General features: G+C 50.8%; 1 protein-coding gene across 4 annotated transcripts; it reads right to left on the bottom strand.

The window, feature by feature from the left end:
- On the bottom strand, positions 1-9,749 carry LOC143834016 (uncharacterized). Of its 4 annotated transcripts, none has more exons than XM_077330505.1 (2): positions 8,560-9,749; positions 1-6,902 (listed from the first exon to the last, which is right to left on the bottom strand). In XM_077330505.1, exon 2 carries the CDS (start codon positions 6,712-6,714, stop codon positions 4,879-4,881), a length of 1,836 nt encoding a protein of 611 aa, XP_077186620.1. In that variant the 5' UTR covers positions 6,715-6,902; positions 8,560-9,749; the 3' UTR covers positions 1-4,878. The 4 variants fall into 4 exon arrangements, 3 of the variants coding, with proteins under 3 accessions (XP_077186620.1, XP_077186621.1, XP_077186622.1); XM_077330506.1 differs by having other exon boundaries at positions 8,593-9,749; XM_077330507.1 differs by having other exon boundaries at positions 9,655-9,749.
- Between the last annotated feature and the right edge of the window lie 624 nt (positions 9,750-10,373).

Here is a 10,373-nt window from a genome sequence, read left to right as displayed (position 1 = left end):
CACTCACTATCTGGCCAAATTCATAAAATCAGCATTTCTGTCAGATAACTATCTAGCCTCTGCTTAAAAACATCCAAAGGAGAATCCACCACCTCCCGAGGAAGCCTATTCCACTGATGAACCGCTCTAATTGCCATGAATTTCTTCCAAGTGTTTAGCCCAAAAGTATTTTGAATGAATTTCAACCCATTGGTTCTGGTCCAACCCTATGGAGCAACAGAAAACACCTCTGCTCCATCTTCTCTAGGACAGCCCTTCAAGTATTTGAAGAGGGTTATCTATCAGCTCTCAGTCGCCTCATACGACTTTGGTCTCCAAACCCCTCTCCATCTTTGTAGCCCTCCTCCTCCGGACACGCTCCAGTCTGTCTACATCTTTTTTCAGTTGTGGTGCCCCAAAGCTGAACACAGTGAGGTCTTACCAGAGAAAAACGGTAAACATCACCTCATGTGTTTTGGACAAGATACTTCTTTTAATAGAGGCCCAAATCCCATTTACCTTTTTAGCCACACTGCTGACTCCTGTTCAGTGTCTGGTGTAATAAGACCCCCGGATCCTTTACACACGCACTATTTATTTATTTGTTATATTTATATACCACCCTCCCCAAGGGCTCAGGGCCGTTTACAGGAAACAGGAAAAGATACAGATAACATATGGTAACAGGTGATAACAGCAATAACATTATAACAACAATAACTTAACATGATCATAACAATAACATTCGAAAATAGAAATTGCAAGAGCCTCAGCTCAACTCTTACTGGGACCCAGATTGGTGTCAGTCGTAGTGGGAGGGGGGGGGCTTGGGGGCCAATTGGATGGTTTGGGTCGACCTCTTTTGCAGGCCCCGTGGAACTGTTTAGGTTCCCTCAGGGCCCTGATCCCCTCTGGGAGCTCGTTCCACCAGGGGGGGGCCAGGATGGAGAAGGCTCTGGCCCTGGTTGAGGTCAGGCGGGCTTCCTTGGGGCCAGGGGTCAACAGGAAGTTGGAGGTGGTAGAGCGCAAGGCTCTTTGGGGAGTGTAGGGGGAGAGGTGGTCCCTCAGGTATTCTGGGCCCAGACCGCCTATGGCCTACTGCCAAGACAAATGTCATCCTATAGTGATGCATGATTTTTCCAACGTAAATGAAGAACTTTACATGCATCACTATCGAAATTCATCTTAGCACAGTTTTCTAGCCTATCAAGTTCATCTTGTATTCTGATTCTGTCTTCTGGTGTTTCCTGCCCCTCCCAGTTTAGTGTCATCTCCAAATTTAATAAGTACCCCCCCCCGTCTATTCCTTCATCCAAATCATTTATAAATATGTTGAACAACACAGATCCCAGGACAGTTCCCTGAGGCACTCTGCTTGTCACTCTTCTCCAAGATGACTATCTATTTACAGATTCAAATGGGGAGCCGTGTTGGTCTGAAGGAGCTCAATAAAATCAAGTAGCACCTTGAAGACCAACAAAGATTTATTCAGGGCATGCAAGCTTACAAAGTCTGACGAAGAGTGTTTGCACTCAAAAGCTCACACCCTGAATAAATCTTTGTTGGTCTTAAAGATGCTACTGGACTCTGATTTTATTGTATCTATTTCATAGAATCATAGAATCATAGAATCATAGAATCATAGAGTTGGAAGGGGCCATACAGGCCATCTAGTCCAACCCCCTGCTCAACGCAGGATCAGCCCTAAGCATCCTAAAGCATCCAAGAAAAGTGTGTATCCAACCTTTGCTTGAAGACTGCCAGTGAGGGGGAGCTCACCACCTCCTTAGGCAGCCTATTCCACTGCTGAACTACTCTGACTGTGAAATTTTTTTCCCTGATATCTAGCCTATATCATTGTACTTGTAGTTTAAACCCATTACTGCGTGTCCTCTCCTCTGCAGCCAGCAGAAACAGCATCCTGCCCTCCTCCAAGTGACAACCTTTCAAATACTTAAAGAGGGCTATCATGTCCCCTCTCAACCTCCTTTTCTCCAGGCTGAACATTCCCAAGTCCCTCAACCTATCTTCATAGGGCTTGGTCCCTTGGCCCCAGATCATCTTCATTGCTCTCCTCTGTACCCTTTCAATTTTATCTACGTCCTTCTTGAAGTGAGGCCTCCAGAACTGTACACAGGACTCCAGGTGTGGTCTGACCAGTGCCGTATACAATGGGACTATGACATCTTGTGATTTTGATGTGATGCCCCTGTTGATACAGCCCAAAATGGCATTCGCCTTTTTTACCGCTGCATCACACTGCCTGCTCATGTTTAGTTTACAATCCACAAGTACTCCAAGGTCTCGTTCACACACAGTGTTACCTAGAAGCGTATCCCCCATCCAGTAGGCATGCTTTTCATTTTTCTGACCCAGATGCAGAACTTTACACTTATCTTTATTAAATTGCATCTTGTTCTCATTTGCCCATTTTTCCATTGTGTTCAGATCTCGTTGAACTCTGTCTCTATCTTCCAGAGTATTTGCCAGTCCTCCCAATTTGGTGTCATCTGCAAACTTGATGAGTAGTCCCTCCACCCCCTCATCTAGATCATTAATAAATACGTTAAAAAGTACTGGGCCGAGCCCCGAGCCCTAAGGTACCCCGCTACTCACCTCTCTCCAGTCTGATGAAACACCATTGACAACAACTCTTTGAGTGCGGTTCTCTAACCAATGAGTGGGGTTCTCTATTTACAAGCACCCTTTGGGTATGACCTGTCAACTAGTTCTTGATCCACCTAACAGTAATAGGATCCATACCGCATTTTACCAATTTGTCAATATCATATGGAACCTTATAAAAAGCCTTACTAACATCAAGCTAAACTATGTCCACGGCATTGCCCTGTTCTAGCAAGGTAGTAATTTTCTTTTAAAAAGTTAGTCTGACATGACTAGTTCTTGAGAAAGCCATGCTGACTCTTAGTAATTACAGCCATCTGCTCTAGCTGCTCAAGGACCAACTGTTTGATTTGTTCTAAAATTTTGCCAGCTATAGATGTCAAGCCATTGGGTCAGTAGTTACCTGGATCCTCCTTTTTCCCCTTCTTGAAGATGGGGATGACATTTGCCTGCCCCCACTCTTCTGGCCCTTCACCCGTTCTCCAAGAATTGTCAAAAATAATAAGCAGAAGCTCAGAAATTACATCTGCAAGTTCTTTTAGAATCCTTGGATGGAATTCAACTGGCCTGGAGAATGTGCTTTCATTTTAAATAAACCTCGGTTTTTATGAACTCCCCCTACAGTGATCCTAGGCCACAACTCCCCTCCCTCATAACGTGAAATGATTTTGTCATGTTGAGCACAATTCCATTGCAAGAGAAGACTTAGAAGGAGAAGAGCTGGTTCTTATATGCCACTTTTCCCTCCCCAAATGGCTTCCATTCATCCTCCCTTTCCTCTCCCCACAACGGACACCCTGTGGGGTGGGTGAGGCTGAGAGAACCCTGATATTCCTGCTCTGTCAGAACAGCTTTATCAGTGCTGTGGCAAGCCCAAGGTCACCCAGCTGGTTGCATGTGGAGGAGGAGCAGGGAATCAAACCCAGCTCACCAGATTGGAAGTCTGCACTCCTAGCCACTCTGCACTCCAAGCAGAGCCATTCACCCCTCTCTTCATCACCTGTTACCATTTCATTTTTTTGTCCCCACAATAATCCTACCAGGTCCCTATTCTTTTTCTTACCTCGAACGTAACTAAAGAACCCTTTTTGTTGTTTGTAGCCTAAGCTCATACTTTCCTAACACTCTCCCCACAAGCTTGACATAGAAGAAACATATGTTGTATGTTTTAATCACATGTTAAACTCACTCTTGTATAGTTCTTCTGTATAATTTTGCCACCTTTTAAAAATCTCTTCTGCTTCTGTGAGGTCCCTGCCATTTTGGTCCTTCTAAATAAAATAACTTGAGGAAAATTGCATGGTGATAAAAGGGGAGGGGGAGTGGCACTGTTTGAAACCACCGTAGCACTTTGGAGATTCCTCATTAACAGAAGGAATTCACTTTATGAAACATCCGTCCTTGTACTCCTTTACTGAAATCGGGCTGACAACGAATAACATCCAGTTTAGAATGGCAATATGAAAATCCTTTATGTAGATCAGTGGTCCCCAACCTTTTTATCACTGGGGACCGGTCAACGCTTGACAATTTTACTGAGGCCTGGGGGGGGGGGTAGCCCCTGCCCCACTTGCTTTCCCGCCGGTGCCCCTGACTGCCCGCTGCCCACTGGGGGGCTCTTGCCAGCAGCAGCTGCACAGTGCCACGCCGAGGGGGAGCCCCAGCCATGGCGGCCGCTGGAGAGCACCAAAGGTGAGCCAGCAGCAGAGCGGCAGGGCAGCCCCCGAGGCAGCAGCCGGGGAGGAGGACGAGGAGGAGCCGTGGCCCGGTACTGACTGATCCATGGACCGGCACAGGTCCCCAGACCAGGGGTTGAGGACCACTGATGTAGATAAGCCCGTCTGCCCTCCATCTGGCCCCCTCTGTAAAACAGCCGAGATGATGCATGTGAACATGGAGGCTTGAGGCTGTTCCTGCATGGAGCAGGGGGTTAGACTAGATGGCCTGTGTGGTCCTTTCCAACTCTAACTCTGGCCAACAAACTAACGGAATTCCCAGTTTTCTCTTTGTCCTTATCCTCTGATACACATTGGATAATGGGACCTTGGGATTTCACACCTGGGGAGAAACATAGATCCTTGGGGATTGTAAGCCGCCTCCCTTACCTGTCCTGTCTTCCTGTGCCATGGAGAGAATTTGGCGAGAGTTCGCTCATCTTAGGAAACAATCTTCTGCCTCCACTAGCATTAGAAGCCAGGTAGACTTATTTTTCAATGACTAAATCTTGAAGGACAGAATCTTATTCACCTTGGGCTTATGGGGCCCAGAACGCAGTCAGCTTTGGGGAGGAGCGAATACTAGAGGGATACCGTGTGTGGGTGTGTGTATTTGTTTTTCTCCAATATTTATTCCTAGGTGGGTTTTCTGATGTGCATTCCGGTATGTGCTCCTTCTGAAGCACTTTCCGCACACAGAGCATTTATAGGGCTTCTCCCCAGTGTGGATGACTTGGTGGTAAGTCAGGTATCTGTTGTGGCTGAAACTCTTTTCACACTGTGAGCATTTATAGGGCTTCTCCCCTGTGTGGATTCTTTGATGGTAAGCCAGGCTAGAACCATAACTGAAGCTCTTTCCACATTCAGGGCATTCATAAGGCTTCTCCCTTGTGTGGATTTTTTGATGAGACACGAGATTTCCACTCTGCGAGAAGCTCTTCCCACACTCTGAACACTGATACGGCTTTTCTCCTGTGTGGATTCTTTGGTGGGAAATTAGTTTTCCACTTTCTCGGAAGCTCTTTCCGCACTCAGAGCATTTGTATGGCTTCTCACCTGTGTGAGTTCTTCTATGGGAAACAAGTTTTCCACTTTCTCTGAAGCTTTGTCCACACTCAGAACACTTGTACGATCTCTCCCCTTTATGAACTTTCTGATGATATGCAAGGCCCGAACGACAACGGAAATTCTTTCCACAGTCAATGCATTTGTATAGTTTCTCCCCAGTGTGGACTCTTTGGTGGTAAGCAAGGCCTGAGCTGTGGCTAAAGCTCTTTCCGCATTCAGGACACATATAAGGTTTCTCACCTGTGTGAATTCGCTGATGTATATTAAGGATTGTACTCTGACGAAAACTTTTCCCACACTCCAGGCATTTATATGGTTTCTTCCCTGTGTGGATTCTCTGATGGGAAGCAAGCCCAGAGCCGTGGCTGAAACTCCTTCCACACTCATAGCACTTATATGGTTTCTCCCCTGTATGGATTCTTTGGTGGTAAGTAAGACCTGAATGGTGACTGAAACTCTTTCCGCACTCAGAGCAGCAATATGGTTTCTCTCCTGTGTGAGTTCTTTGATGGGAAGTAAGTTTTCCACTTTCTCTGAAGCATTTCCCACACTGTGAGCATTTATATGGCTTCTCCCCTGTGTGGATTCTTTGATGGTAAGAAAGACCTGAACTATGACTGAAACTCTTTCCACACTGAGGGCATTGGTATGGTTTCTCCCCAGTGTGGATTTTTTGATGGGATGCAAGTCCTGAGCTGAGACTGAAACTCTTCCCACACTGTGAGCATTGGTATGGTTTCTCCCCAGTGTGGATTCTCTGATGGTAAGAGAAACTAGAGAGGTGAGTGAAGCTCTTTCCACATTCAGTACATTCATATGGTTTTTCTCCTGTGTGGATTCTTTGGTGGTAAGTAAGGCTTGTGCTGCGGCGAAAGCTCTTCCCACACTCTGAGCACTTATAGGGCTTCTCCCCTGTGTGGATTCTTTCATGATAAGCAAGACTGGAACTGTGTCCGAAGCTCTTTCCACACTCGAGGCATCGGTAAGGCTTCTCCCTCGCGTGGGTTTCTTGATGGGATGTGAGATTTCCGCTCCTCCCACACTCCGAACAGCAATATGGTTTCTCCCCTGTCTGGCTCCTTTGGTGGGAGGCCCTGAAGCTTCTTCCGCACTTGGAGCAGTTGATGTTTTTTTGGGCAGTGTGTTCTCTTTGATGCACAGTGAGGTGGTCCTTCTTGTGGAAGCTCCTCCCACATTCAAAACACTTGTGCACCTTCTCCTTGGTGTGTGATATTTTGTGTGAGGGAAGAGTTGTGTTTCGCCCGAAGCTCTCCGGACACTCCGAGGGCTGACAGGCCTTCTCCCCGGTTTGCCTTCCTTGCTGCATGCTGCAGCCCGAGTGTCCAGCTAAAGTGCCGACATGCCGAGGGAGCACCTCGCTTCTCTGTGCTTTGAGATTCTCCTCTTGCCTCGGGCTTTCCAGGCGCCTGGCCCGCTCAGAAGCCTGGGCTCCTCTCCTCCACTTCTGCTCCCTTTCCCTTTCCCGCTCTTCTTCTTTTCTCGTGGTCTTGTGTGCTGCAGAGATAAGAGAGAAACCCGATTAGGAAGGAGCAACAGGCCGGATCCCACAGAAGATCTTTGCAGGTGGAAGGATCTGGAGGGGTGTGTGATACCTGGTGATCCCCCCCTTCTCATCGCACAATGTCTTGAGGCTATTCTATTGGACCTACAGGTGCTTTTAACTGAATTATGATCAATATGTTTATTTTCCTATACCTGAAAACACATTTCTTATATATGAAGACATGGCATTACTGGACCCTAAGCTTTGGGATTTTTTAACCTTCTGGTTCCTAATTCTAGGCTGCCTAGCTTAATTCATCCAGGGATGAAGATGAGTTTTCCCTTCATCTGTCTTTTTCTTGGGCTAGGCCTAGTTGCTCAGTTGCTTAAGGCCTGGACAGTTGCACTGTGCCCCCCACAACACACACACACACACACACAAACACACACACATCTTGTCTGTAGGCAGGGCCTAGTAACACATCTGGTCCCCTCTCCAAGAGAGGAGGGGCAAGAATCCAGTGGGCTTGACCCTGGAGTTGGGGAGCCCCCGCTGGCCCTGCAATCCCCGGGCTCAATGAGCCACCTGATTCTTATGTCCACAGTCTTCTCCCCCAGGAGAACGTCCAACATGAAGACAGGACAGGTTTACCACCATGCCAGTGGGGAGCTGCCTGCCGGTCTCTCTCTTTCCTTGCCGATGGGTCCCAACGGCGTTTCCACAGCGTCTGGGCAGGAGGTGAAGTCCTCCAGAAGTCCTTGTTGGAGGAGAAGGGGACACATGGGCTGTTTCCTGGCATTTTGGGCTATCGGCGAATGGGCAGATGTAGCTAACCAGCTGGTCTGCTTCACAATCTCGCCTCCGCCCCATAAGCAGCAAAGAGCAGGCGGCAGAATGCTGCAAACTGACCACGGCACTCTCCAGTTAGATGGGGCCTCTGTTTATCCAGCATATTTTGAAACTGCCCCGGAAAGGGACACTTCAGGCCCCATCTTGCGACGGCTCACTCACAGCGGAATCAGAATCACACCGAGCCGGCAGAGACCCCTGAGGGCCATCCAGTCCAGCCTCCCACCTTCTGGCAGGGGCTCATCCAGTCTCCTCCTAAAAACTTCCAACGATGGAGGCTCCCCCCCACACCCCCCACACCCCCCCCCGAGGAAGCACGTTCTATCTATGAACAGCCCTCCCCGAACAGTACAGAGATCCAGTCTCTTGGGATGTCTTTGGGGCCTGATCTCCTCAGACACCTGAGACCCCCACTCCCCCCCCCCCCGGTTAGGGCACTCGCTTTAGTTGGCCTTTTTGCCATCCCATATTGCAGGAGAGATTTCGTTGTATTCCATTTTCAAATCTTTGCTGTTGCGGCCAGCATAAAATTGAGGCTGTAAACATTGGAATGTCTTTTTTACTGTTCTTAGGAACTGCTGGGCCTTTTCTGCACTGGGAACTCATCCCGGCCCATTCAGCTCGTCCAGCTGCGACTCAGGCCCTCCTTTGGACCGCCCCAGGGCAGTGCCGACGTCGTCCGGAAGCAGAAATTAGCCTGTGGCCAGACGGATGCTCATCTGGGCCGAATTCCTGGTGTGGGAAAGATCCTGGATCTCACGACTTTTAAAGCGCTCTCTGTTTTACAGCACATTTCAAGGGGATAATAATATTCCTTACCTGATGCTGAACAGTGACCTGAATATAAGTCACCTGGTTGCCAAAAGTCCACCTCACAGACTTTCCTGTATTCAACAATATACTACTCCTTTGGCCATTGCTCAAGGCCCTCTGATCCCAGGAGCTCTGGCGGGGGGGGGGGGGGGGAGAATGAAAGGGAAGAGGGAAGACAAAGAAAGGAGGAAAGGGAAGGCAGGCCGGCCCCAGCCTGGAGGGCAGTTCTCTTAGAACCCTCCCTCTCTGCAGAGCTACAAGCGAACTAAGTCCAGAAAAGCCAAGGAAGCAGAGGTCTGCTCTTCGTGGGTTTGGTGCCTTCCCTACAGGGTTAAAGGATCTTGGTCTACCCGAAAGAGAGAGCCTTGCTGAGAGAGGCCAGAGTTTTGTAAATCTCCTCCATGACTTCCCTGTGCAGATGCCCTGGCAGAAATCCTAGAGGGGGAAGGGGCCATGGAGGATATCTAGTCCCACCCCCTGCTCAGTGCAGGATCAGCCTCCAGCATCCAGGAGAAGGATCTGCCCAGCCGCTGCTTGAAGACGGCCAGTGAGGGGGAGCTCCCCACCTCCTTAGGCAGCCCCTTCCACTGCTGAACTGGACTCCTAGAATCCTAGAGTGGGAAGGGGCCACACAGGCCATCTAGTCCACCCCCTGCTCAGGGCAGGGTTAGCCTCAAGCACCCAGGAGAAGGATCTGTCCAGCCACTGCATTGGGAGGGAGCTCCCCGCTTCCTTAGGCCGCCCCTTCCCCGGCTGAACTACTTGGACTGTGGAAACGTATTCCCCGCTCTCCAGCCGATATTGTCCTCCAGGCAGTTTAAAGCCATCCCTGCAGGTCGTCTCCTCTGCTGCCTTTCCCAGCCCTCCTCTAAGTGACAACCTGCCTGAAGACACCAATCCCACTCCCTCTCCCCGCCGCCTTCTCCAGGCTCCCCCGAACCTCCCTCCTCGCTCTCCGCTGCCCCCTTGGACAACATCAATGCCCCACATTTTGCTGATCTCCCCGGTGCTGCTTCTGGCTCTCGTGGCTTTGCGGGCGCCAGGGTGGGAGGGGGGGAACTGGGGGGGGGGGCTCAGCCTTGCCCTCCCGACATCCCCCACCTGCTTCTGGATCCGGCCCTACTTCTCAGGGCTTCCTGGACCGCTCTGAGCCTCCCACCCCGCGATGCCTTTGCAGCTCACCCGATCCAGGGCGGCGGGCGGGCGGGTGGGCGCTGAGGGTTGCACCCTACGGAAGGCCGGGTGGGGGTCAGGCAGGAAGCGCCCCCCTCCCCCCTCCAACCCCCCCCCCGCCTGCCTTCCTCTCTAGGCGAGCGGACTCCCCCCCCCCCCCCCGTTAACCCTTTTGGGCTGCGCCTGTGCAGGAAGCCAAGCGGGCCCTGCAAGGAAGAGGCCGCGCCCGTGGGGTGGGGAGGGGGAGGGGGAGGGGAGGGGGGTGGGGGGCTCCTTCTGTCACTCCCCCCCCCTCCCGGCTCTTGCAAAACCCTCCCCTGCAATAGGGGAATAGTCCGCACGCGAGAGGGGCGGGCGGGCAGAATCGGAGCCCCCCCCAGCCCCCCCCCCCCGCCGGGCTTCTCCTCGCGAGGAAGGCGTCGGTCGCGTCTTCCTGCCCGGCGTGAAACAAGCTGAGCTGCTGGGCCCTGGCTGCTCTTGCAGACCCCACGGGGGGGGGGGGCGGGGGGGTCTCCCCCCCTCGAAAGAGCCTGGCAGAAAGAGAGCCTGCGGCACTGCGAGCTCCAGGCGAGGCATCCTCCTGGACTGAATCCAGATTAGGTTTACCGTCTCATGACCAATGCTGAGAGAGTAGGCGCCTGGGTCTC

This window comes from Paroedura picta, chromosome 3 (genome assembly GCF_049243985.1).
Source record: "Paroedura picta isolate Pp20150507F chromosome 3, Ppicta_v3.0, whole genome shotgun sequence".
NCBI classification, from domain to species: Eukaryota; Metazoa; Chordata; class Lepidosauria; order Squamata; family Gekkonidae; genus Paroedura; species Paroedura picta.
This window is presented reverse-complemented; position numbering and strand designations above follow the sequence as displayed.